The 10816-nt window shown below is 44.2% G+C and overlaps 1 protein-coding gene across 4 annotated transcripts in view; it reads right to left on the bottom strand.

Moving 5' to 3' along the window:
• Nucleotides 1–10816, bottom strand: part of LETM2 (leucine zipper-EF-hand containing transmembrane protein 2) — a 30183-nt gene that overhangs the window by 1949 nt on the left and 17418 nt on the right. For all 4 annotated transcript variants that reach the window (XM_011993190.1, XM_011993198.1, XM_011993209.1 and 1 more), the window contains 4 exons: nt 6122–6259; nt 5478–5678; nt 3896–4015; nt 2052–2165 (listed from right to left, as the gene is read on the bottom strand). In XM_011993190.1, the coding sequence (XP_011848580.1) occupies nt 2052–2165; nt 3896–4015; nt 5478–5678; nt 6122–6259 (573 nt within the window). The remainder of the gene's footprint in view (nt 1–2051; nt 2166–3895; nt 4016–5477; nt 5679–6121; nt 6260–10816) is intronic.

Genomic DNA, 10816 nt, shown 5'->3' with positions numbered 1-10816 from the left:
CTCTGTCACCAAGGCTGGAGTACAGTGGCTCGATCTCGGCTCACTGCAACCTCCCCCTCGCGGGTTCAATCAGTTCTCCCTGCCTCAGCCTCCTGAGTAGCTGGGATTACAGACGCCTACTACCATGCCTGGCTACTAATTTTTGTATTTTTAGTAGAGACGGTGTTTCGCCATGTTGACCAGGCTGGTTTTGAACTCCTGACCTCAGGGGATCTGCCCGCCTCAGCCTCCCAAAGTGCTGTGATTACAGGCATGAGCCACCGCACCTGGTCTCAGTTATTTTCTAATAGCATTGATATAACTTGGTCTATGTTGCATCTTTTTCATTTTTAGTATCTAATAATAAATGATAAAATAGCCTGATTTACTAAAATGGTAAGCTCCTGTAATGCAGGGAAGATGGGGAGAGGAGTGGTATTATAGATTACGATCAGAATGGGGGTGGTGATAGAACAGCTAGCTAACCTATCTTTAGGAATTAGATTTGAAAAACAAATATATCACTGTGCTTTGAAAGTTATTTGTGTACTTTGGAGGGATAAGGCTACATACATCCAAAATTACAGTATATTTGATGTCTCTATTCTTCACAGAACCTAGCATGCTACTTGTTCTCATTTTGTATATATACATGGAGAATAGAAGTTTAAAAACATGGGTGGGAAAAAGCCAATAAATTGCTTAGGAGCTTATCATTTTGTCCTTAATTCCTTTCTTACCCACTCCAGAAAGCAACGTCTGGATAAAGAGCTGATGGCTCTCTAGAATAATTCTGAGAACCCAAATTTAGCTGAGACAGTGAGCTCCTCCAAGATTTCCTAGCCCCTGAGAGCAATCTAAGAATGACTATTGACTTTGGTCTGTCTCACATGAATGGTTCCTTGAGTTGGATAGAATAAGAACCCACTAGCCTGCCTTTTAGAACATGGTCTATACTCTGAAACTGCTCCTAGTGTCCCTAGAGTTTTTCCTGGACAAATCCCAAAACCAGATTACTCTAGAAATATGAAAAGGGAAAGCAAGATGGTGTTTCCTGAAGTTGGGTTTTCATACTGGACTTCAGATAATTTTCCTTGGCTTGTCCAAGGAGTCAACAGCATAATTAAGATATAAAATGGCCCTCACTTAGTACTTGGACTAATCCCCTAAACCACAGTGTAGCATCTTCTACAAGAGTCTCCTTTCTTACTCATGCGGGGTTCTGAGTCAGACAGGAAGCCACCAGCTATAGAAGCGGGAGGCCCTTTCTGATGGGCCCAGCGCAAGATGCTATAGTGACTGGGCCAATCCTATGCTCTTCCCTACAACACCAGGAAGAAAAATGACTAAGGAAATGAGTTGAAGGGCATTCTAGATTAGCTATTCAGTGCTTAAAAACTAATAGGAATGTGGACAAATGAACAGGAAACATTCAGTCTAAAAGGAGAAAGCAACAGAAACACCCACACACACAAGTCGTCTAATGAAGATGAGATAGTTAAGGAAAAGGAATAAACTGCTCCTATTAGTAAAATTCTCAAACTGGGCTCAAAGGCAGTAGCAGCCTTAAGGCTGCAGGTAGTCTGAGTGGCTTCAGTTTTCTGTTTTGTTTTGTTTTGTTTGAGATGGAGTCTCATTCTGTTGCCCAGGCTGGAGTGCAATGGCGTGATCTCATCTCACTGCAACCTCCGCCTCCCAGGTTCAAGCAGTTCTGCCTCAGCCTCCCAAGTAGCTGGGATTACAGGCGCCCACCACCATGCCCCGCTAATTTTTGTATGTTTAGTAGAGACGGGGTTTCACCATGTTGGTCAGGCTGGTTTTGAACTCCTGACCTCAGGTGATCCACCTACCTCGGCCTCCCAAAGTGCTGAGATTACAGGTGTGAGCCACGGTGCCTGGCCTTTGTTTTGTTGTGGTTGGTTGGTTTTTCAGGAATTTTTAAAACATAAAGCCAGTTGGGCCAAATTCTAAAAGGCCAAAAGAAATGCCTGCTCTAACTGCAGGAGTACACCAAATGTTTATGGAGAGGCCTCAGCTGGATGGACCATGAGGGTGTGAGCCCAGGTACTCACCTCCCCACTGAGTGGTATCTCAATAGGCTTGGGCTTCACATCTATCAGGTAGAAGGTGCGGGACAGGAGCAAAAGGGAAGGAGGGACGTTCTCCTTCAGGTGGAGGTCCTGCCACTGGAAAACAGGAGGGGAACAACACGTGAGAATCACAGAACGCCAGAGCCGGAGTGATCCGCGGTGATCTACCGCCTCGCTCGCCGACACCTTCCCACCGCCCCCGCCCCTTCCGCCAAGCCGCTCAGGTGATGAGTAACGGCAGAACACGGACAGGAGCCCAGCCCTGGCTTCTGCACTGAGGGGGTACCCTGCCGACTCCTTCACTATGGTGGAATCACTCTCGGAGAATTCAATTAAACTGTCAACCCAGTCAAGTATCTTCTCCTGGACAAAGTGTAGATAATGTGAAAGAAGAAATCACAGGCTGAGCAACACAGGGCGACTCTGTCTCTACAAAAAAATTTGCTAATTATTTGGGTATAGTGGTACATGCCCGTGGTCCCAGCTAGGGAGGCTGAGGTGGGAGGATTGCTTGAGCCCAGGAGTTTGAGGCTGCAGTGGCCTGTGTTAATGCCACTGCACTCCAGCCTGGGTGACAGAGTGAGACCCTGTCTTCTTAAGATCAGTAATATATGCACAAAAGATAAAATTCGAAAAGTACCATTAAAAAAATTCACAAAGTTTGTGCAGTGACCATGTCATAGCCAACGTTCAAGAAATACATGATTTTAAGGATCTTTCTCTACAATGTGCTGTCTTCCAACCAGAGCTGGTCCCACATATGAGAGGAAAAAGTGACCTAACACGGTTTCCAAGCCAAGGCTGGTATCCTAAGATTATCTGCGCACTCTTCATGGCATTTTTTACAATGATGGGAATGAAATGTAATAGGAGTTACTCCGTTGTTTTAAAGCATGGATGCTCTTAAAGTACAAATATGCTATCTGAGGAAAAATATTAAACATGGGTTACCACAGCGTGTGTTGGTTTGGGGCACTAACTGAAAAGCAGCCCCAGGTGGGCCACCAGGCAAAGTGGGGACCTCCAGACAGATTCACACAGATAACAGGCCTTGAACTGAAATTTTTGCCAGGACCCTTTACACTACGTGGAGTAGGTGAAAATCCTGAGGTGGCTCCAAGACACATTGTTCCGACAGCACCCACACTCTTTCCTAGTTATTCAACAGTATTCTAGGTGCTGTGTGAAGGGATTCTACAGGTGTAACTGAGGTCCCAAGTCGGTTGACCTTAAGATAGGGAGAATCTTTGGATGGGCCTCACCAATCACATGAGACCTTCAGTCTGGGGCTAGAGGTCAAACGCGGGGGAAATTGGAGATTTCAAGCACAAGGAAGCTCTGGCATATAAGAAGTTCTCTGATGTTGGCTTTGCAGATGAAGGAGGCCAAGAGGCAAGGAATACAGGTGGCCACTAGATGCTGAGAGTAGCCCTGGGCTCACAGCCAGCCGGGAAACAAAGCCCTCAGTTCGACAGCTGCAAGGAACTAGGTTCAGCCAACAAACTGAATGAACTTGGAAGCAGGTCGTTTCCCACAGCCTCCAAAGGAAGACAGCCTGCACTTCTGACCTACCAACTGTGAGCTAATATACCGGTGTTGTTGTAAGCCACTAAGTTCATGGTCATTTCGTAGGCAGCAATGGAAAACTGACAGAGATCCCAATCAAAGTGAAAAATCAACCTAGTTCTTCAACATCCCAGTGCTCAATGAAATAAGGCAAATTAGGTAAGACGGTTCACTTGCAAAGAAGAAATCACATAAGGAGGTCTGCATATTGTAGAAGAGACTTCTAGGGAAGAGGACCCCGGAGGGGTGTTGCTACTTGCCTCCGTGAGCTGTTGTCGCAGTTGTTCCTCCGTGAGACCCAATGATCTCATCCCTCGGGCCCTACAGGCAGACTGTAGTTCTGATACACTCAATGCCCTCACCCCTTCCTTGGCAATTATCTGAAAGAAATGTAAGGGATGGAGCTGGAGCTTTTGATTCCAATTTTATGCAATCCCTAAATTCCAGTAAGTCAGTGGAAACAGAATCAGAGGCTTGGACACTTTGTACCTTGCACTGGCTGCTGCAGCAAAGGCGATGTAGGGAGGTGGCAGTTGAAATAACGGGAATCCTGCCAACAGGTATTAGCAATATTAGGGATATTTACACAACTCCTCCCCAACATTCTGTCATCAGAGTAATTATTTCCCCTCTTGATCTGCATTTTGTCTGGTTGTGACATACCTACTTTTCTCTTCCGTGGCAGCTTTATGGTTCATTAGAAAAAAGTAGTTCACTTGAAAAACTCACAATGTACCATTTGTTGCATGTCCCTGTAGTGTTTTCCCCTGCTGTCCCCCCACCACCCCCAGAAATGGCCCTGACACACTGATCCACAAAACTCCCTCAGTAAATAACACAGTTTCTGCTTGGCGTAACCCAAAACTATGGTATTTCTGGGACCAGTGTTGTTTATTGCAAAGCTCTAAGAGCAACAACTGAAATCTAAATGGGGCCAAAGGGATCATGCTTTCTCAGTTCTGGGAAACCTGCTCCCCCAGGCGGAATGCTTATAAAGCAGCTGATTCTGAGTCAAGAAACATTCCTTCCATTTTTTCAAAAAGCCTAATTAGTAGTTATAGTCCAAGGGTGCCTTTCTTCTACAAGGTGTTGAGGCTCTGCTTTTCCTCCCAGCATTATGTTTTGCATACCAAGCCAACTACCCCTTCTTGGCAGGCCAACGCGCCCAGCAGAATATTGACTTTGGCACCAGCTTCCCGGTATGAGAGCAGAAGTGTGGGAGCAGAGCTTTGTCAGGAATCTACTGAGCTGCTATTTCCTTCCCAGCAGGTCCTAACTGCTTTAGGTGAGTCCCAGCTAAGACATCCAAATTACTAACTGCTTATGATGGCCTTCTCAATAAATGGGTAAGGGGCTGACAACTCCTCAAATGAGTAATCAAGGTTCAAGTTGTCATGGTAATGGTTGTTTAAACCACTCATTTTGTCAGAACCCAACATGACCAGACCCAATGGAAAATACTGCACTTCTATCCAGGCGTGGTGGCTCACACCTGTCATCCCAGCACTTTGGGAGGCTGAGGCAAGCAGATCACTTGAGGTCAGGAGTTTGAGACCAACCTGGCCAACATGGTGAAGCCCCGTCTCTACTAAAAATAGAAAAATTAGCCGGGTGTGGTGGTGCATGCCTGTAATCCCAGCTACTTGGGAGGCTGAGGTGGGAGAATCACTTGAACCCGGAAGGCAGAGGTTGCAATGAGCCAGATTGCACCACTGCAGCCTGGGCGACAGAGCAAGACTTCGTCTCAAAAACAAAAACAATACTGCACAGTTCGTCCCACAGGCACCCTAAGGTATCTCCCAAAACCTTGCTAATTCCCTAGAGCTATGGTTAAGCTCTTACTTCATCATCTGCTTTTATAGACTTCAGTTTCATCAGGAGCTGAAAGCGGAGCAGGTTGTTGGTTCCAAACGTCTGCATTTCTAGCAGTTTGCAAAGGGCAACCAGCTGAGGGCGATCTAAGTGTTCCAGGGCCAGCTGGTCCTCAAATAGTTTGGAGAAGCGAACTATCTCCTTTGTGCTGGGCTTGTGGCCTGTCTGGACCTATGCAGTGGGACAAAGAGGCCAATTAAAATGTGTTTCCTACTTAATTTAACTTTCCCAATAGGCTATTTGAAAGAGACACCAAAGCATTTATGGGACTCTCTCTGACATCTGGAAATGGGTCTCGTGGTATAAAGAAAAGATATCCATCCGAAGTCAAACTACATCAGCTGAAAAATCAGGAGTTCAGAAGTTTGACTCTAAGTCTACCGTTCTTTCCAAGAAGTTATCAGTGTCTTCAACATGCTGATTACTTTAAGACAGGCTTTCCTGCAAACTACTATCAATGTTTATAATATTAAATGTTTACAATATTGTACGTTCATAATTTAGATATTTGCAATTCCAAAGATGGTGAACAGTTTGGGAAATCCATGATGACATGTGTTTTTCATATAACTCCCAACCCTGAAGTTGTTTAGCATTACATAAAAGATGGACACCTGCTTCACGTAGGATGACAGCTGTGTAGAGGCATCGCCCATCTTCGCTCTGTTCCTCCTTGCCATTTCTGTCATGGTTTCTTGAAGAAATTTTGCTAGTTCCAACTTTACAGCCATTTTCTTTTTCTGTTTTTCTTCCTTAATGGTAGAAGAATAAAAGTTACTCAATCCTTCATGATTGCAAATTGGTAGATAAAGATGGGAGAAAAACAACTGTCTCCTTGTTATTGCTCATCCCTACATCATGTAATAACATGATGCTCAGGCATAGCTGAATGGGTTTGTGAGACCAAAGCAAGTAAAAAGAAGCCTCTATTTGGAACTTGTCTCCTTACTTTTGTTTCTCACTAATACAATAATCATAAGCATTTGATAGATCCAAAAATGTTCCCCCAATGGGAGGCTTTATCATTATTTAGAATGAGTTACTATCTCTCTCTCTCTCTCTCTCTGAGATGAAGTCCCACTCTGTTGCCCAGGCTGGGGTGCAGTGGCACGATCTTGGCTCACCGCAACCTCCACCTCCCGGGCTCAAGTGATTCTCCTGCCTCAGCCTCCCGAATAGCTGGGATTACAAGTGCGTGCCACTACACCTGGCTAATTTTGTTTTGTTTGTTTGTTTGTTTGTTTTTTTGAGATGGAGTTTCGCTCTGTCACCCAGGCTGGAGTGCAGAGGTACCATCTTGACTCACTGCAACCTCTGTCTCCCGGGTTCAAGCAATTCTCCTGCCTCAGCCTCCCAAATAGCTGGGATTACAGACACACGCCACCACACCGGGCTGATTTTTGTATTTTCAGTAGAGTAGCGATTTTCGCCATGTTGGCCAGGCTGGTCTTGAACTCCTGACCTCAAGTGATCCGCCCGTCTCGGCCTCCCAAAGTGCTGGGATTATAGGCTTGAGCTACGGCACCCAGACAAGAATCTCTTAACCTGGTGCAAACTATTCAGTCTGCCAGTTGAGCCAACTCTTTGTTTGAGTGGCCCTGGGTTTTGCTTTACAAACAAAGAAAATTAGGAAATGGACTCTACACTAATGTAGCTTACAGTTTAATAGAAAACAGACATAAGTAATTACAATACAATGAGTTAAGTGCTCTAACAGACATGAACACAGCACTACACAGAAGAAAAGTAAATGGATACTCGTAGGACACTGTTGGCTGGTGTTTCTCAATCCTTGTTCATCATCAGAAATTTACTATGGTAGCATTTTCAAAATAACCACAGTCAGGACTCAGTGGTAAAGAAGAACAGCAATCTGTATATTTTTAAGTTGCCTAGGAGATTCTAATGATCAGCCAATTATAAGAATCACTGATTTTTAGATAGATCTTAAAAGACATAACAACAACAACAACAAAATCACACAATAGCATGATCAGAACCCACTTAGTGGCCGGGTGAGGTGGCTCACACCTGTAATCCCAGCACTTTGGGAGGCTGAGGCGGGTGGATCACCCGAGGTCAGGAGTTTGGGATCAGCCTGGCCTGTCACGATGAAACCCTGTCTCTACTAAAAATACAAAAATTAGCCAGGTGTGGTGGCACATGCCTGTAATTCCAGCTACTCAGGAGGCTGAGGCAGGAGAATCGCTTAAACCTCGGGGGAGGATGCAGTAAGCTGAGATTGCGTTACTGCACTCCAGCCTGGGCAGCAGTGAAAGACTCTGTCAAAAACAAACAAACAAACAAAACCCACTTAGTCATCCATTTCATTCATCCATATCCTTCCATCCATCCATTTATTTATTGCACATCTACCATGTATTAGGTACTGGAGATAAAATGAACAATAACAGGTAAGAATTCCTGCCATCATGGAACTTTAAGTATAGTGGGAGAGACAAACATTAGTGACTAATGATAATCCCGTAATTCTTCACATTAATGTAGAAGCATAATGGGTAAGTGCTATGAAAGAGAAATACATGGTGCTGAGATCTGATGTAAACAGAAAGCTCCTCTCTCCATGGAACAAAGCAAACAAGAATTTTCTGAGATGGTGGCCATGATGTAGACATATTTGTATGTTTCAGGGAATGAGTGGTGTTCAGGAAAGAGGTAACATTTAGATAAATCACTTCCTCTACTCCCCCCATCTTCCTGAATTCACTAATACTTTCCTTGGAATGTTATGGCATTAATTCTAGATGCTGATTATTTTAAATGTAAGCAAATTAAACCATTGTCAGGCAGTCAAATATTGTAATTTGATTTTATCCTGTGAAGGTATCCCGAATTTGTCTTCAAGACTTTTTTTTTTTTTTTTTTTTTTAAAGATAGAATCTCACTCCGTCACCCAGGTTGGAATGCAGTGGCACGATCTTGGCTCTTGGCAACGTCTGCGTCCCAGGTTCAAGTGATTCTTCTGCCTCAGCCTCCAAAGTAGCTGAGACTACAGGCACGTGCCACCACGCCAGGCTATGTTTTGTATTTTTAGTAGAGATGGGGTTTCACCATGTTGGCCAGGCTCGTACCGAGTTCCTGACCTCAAGTGACCCACCCACCTCAGCCTCCCAAAGTGCTGGGATTACAGGCATGAGCCACCACGCCCAGCCTTCAAGTCTTTATTCTTATTGTTAATTTCATAATGTATTCTCTGTCATCTCTCTCTTGGGCTAGCATTCCAGCTGGTTTCCCTTCCTTGGCTCTACCCTCTGCAGCCCCTCCTGTAGCAAAATTATTCTTCTAAAACACAGATCTAATCATGTCATCCACCCAGCTACCCTGCTTCAAACGTTCCGTTTCCATTATTCACCATGGTCAAAGGGAAAGCCTAAATTCTTAAGCTGGTGGATGCCTTCCAACCTGACCCCAACACATCACTTTGTCTGTTTCCTGTCATTGACGCCCTGGAACTGCCTACTTCAACCACAAATAACCAACCAGCGGTCTCTGATTACATCATACTCTCTCATGCCACTGAGCCATGTTAAATGCTATTCCTTTTATCCAGAATACCTTTGGTAAAATCCCACTTACTCTTTAAGTCTCAGTTCCAAAGTTACCTTTTCTGTGAAAAATTTCCCAATCTTACTGATTTAAAAGTTGCCTTTAAAATTAGCTGGGCGTGGTGGCAGGCATCTGTAATCTCAGCTACTCAGGAGGCTGAGACAGGAGAATTGCTTGAATCTGGGAGGCGGAGGTTGTGGTGAGCCAAGATTGTGCCACTGCACTCCAGCCCAGGTGATAGTGAGAGACTTCGTCTCAAAAAAAAAAAGTTGCACTTTTTGTCTTCTCATAATGTTTTGTTCACACCTTCTTACCATACGCTGTCTACGCTGTCTAGTAGAGTGGCACAGAAAGGGGAGAAGGAAGGAGCTGCCTCTGTTTTCTCGCCTGCACGGTGACTGCCACACTCAATGAAGGCTCCCTCTTCTCAGGGGCTGCTGAACAGGTCTGTTGTGCCGACTAAATCATACCTACTGTTCCACTAGTCACCGCAGTAACAGTGGATTTCTGTTTTCTTTATTCTTTTATTTTTAAACAGGATCTCACTCTTGCCCAGGCTGGAGTGCAGTACAGTGGCATGATCTCAGTTCACTGCAGTCTCAACCTCCTGGGCTCAAGCAATCCTCCCGCCTCAGCCTCCCAAGTAGCTGGGAATACAGGTGCATGCTACCACATCTGGCTAATTTGTTTTACATTTTTAAAAAATTGTTTTTTTAGAGACAGGGGTCTCGCTATATTGCTCAGGTTGGTCTTGGAACTCCTGGGCTTAAACAGTCCTCCCACCTCGGCCTCCAAAATGCTAGGATTACAGGGATGAGCCACTGCATCCAGTCTGTTCTCTTTATTCTTTTGACAGTTAAAATCAAGTTAGAATTTGGTGGAGAAGAGAAAATCTTTTCAACAAATGGTCCTGGAAAAGCTAGATATCCACATACAAAAAAGAGAGAAATGAATCTATATACTGACATTACAGTTTTCATAAAAATTAACTCGGCCTGGAGTAGTGGCTCACGTCTGTTATCCCAGCATTTTGGGAGGCCGAGGTGGGCGGATCACCTGAGGTCAGAAGTTCGAGACCAGCCTGGCCAACATGGGAAAATCCTGGCTCTACTAAAAATACAAAAATTAGCTGGGTGTAGTGGCACATGCCTGTAATCCCAGCTACTCAGGAGGCTGAGCAAGGAGAATTGCTTGAACCCAGGAGGCGGAGGTTGCAGGGAGCCGAGATCGCACCATCGCATTCCAGCCTGGGCGACACAGCAAGGCTCCATCTCAAAAAAATAAATAAATAATAAATAAATAAAATGGATCACAGACATAAATGTAAGACAGAAAACTGTAAAACTTCTAGAATAAAATAGGAGAAAAATGTAGGTGACCTTCAGTTTGGCAATAAGTTTTTAGCTACAACACCAAAAGCATGATTCATGAAAGAAAAAAACTGATAAGCTGGATGTCATTAATGTTAAAAGCACTTGCTCTGTGAAATACATGGTTAAGGGAATGAAAAGATAAGCCACAGAGTAGAAGAAAACATCTGCGTATTATATCTGATAAAGGACTTTTACCCAAAATATACAAAGAACTCAAAATAACAATCAGAAAAAAAAAAAAAAAAAAGTAAAAAGGTCAACCAAAGGGCCGGATGCACTTGCTCTGTGAAATACATGGTTAAGGGAATGAAAAGATAAGCCACAGAGTAGAAGAAAACATCTGCGTATTATATCTGATAAAGGACTTTT

This window comes from Mandrillus leucophaeus, unplaced genomic scaffold (assembly GCF_000951045.1).
Source record: "Mandrillus leucophaeus isolate KB7577 unplaced genomic scaffold, Mleu.le_1.0 Scaffold111, whole genome shotgun sequence".
Taxonomy (NCBI): Eukaryota; Metazoa; Chordata; class Mammalia; order Primates; family Cercopithecidae; genus Mandrillus; species Mandrillus leucophaeus.
The sequence above is the reverse complement of the archived record's forward strand: the minus strand, read 5'-3'. Positions and strand labels throughout refer to the sequence as shown.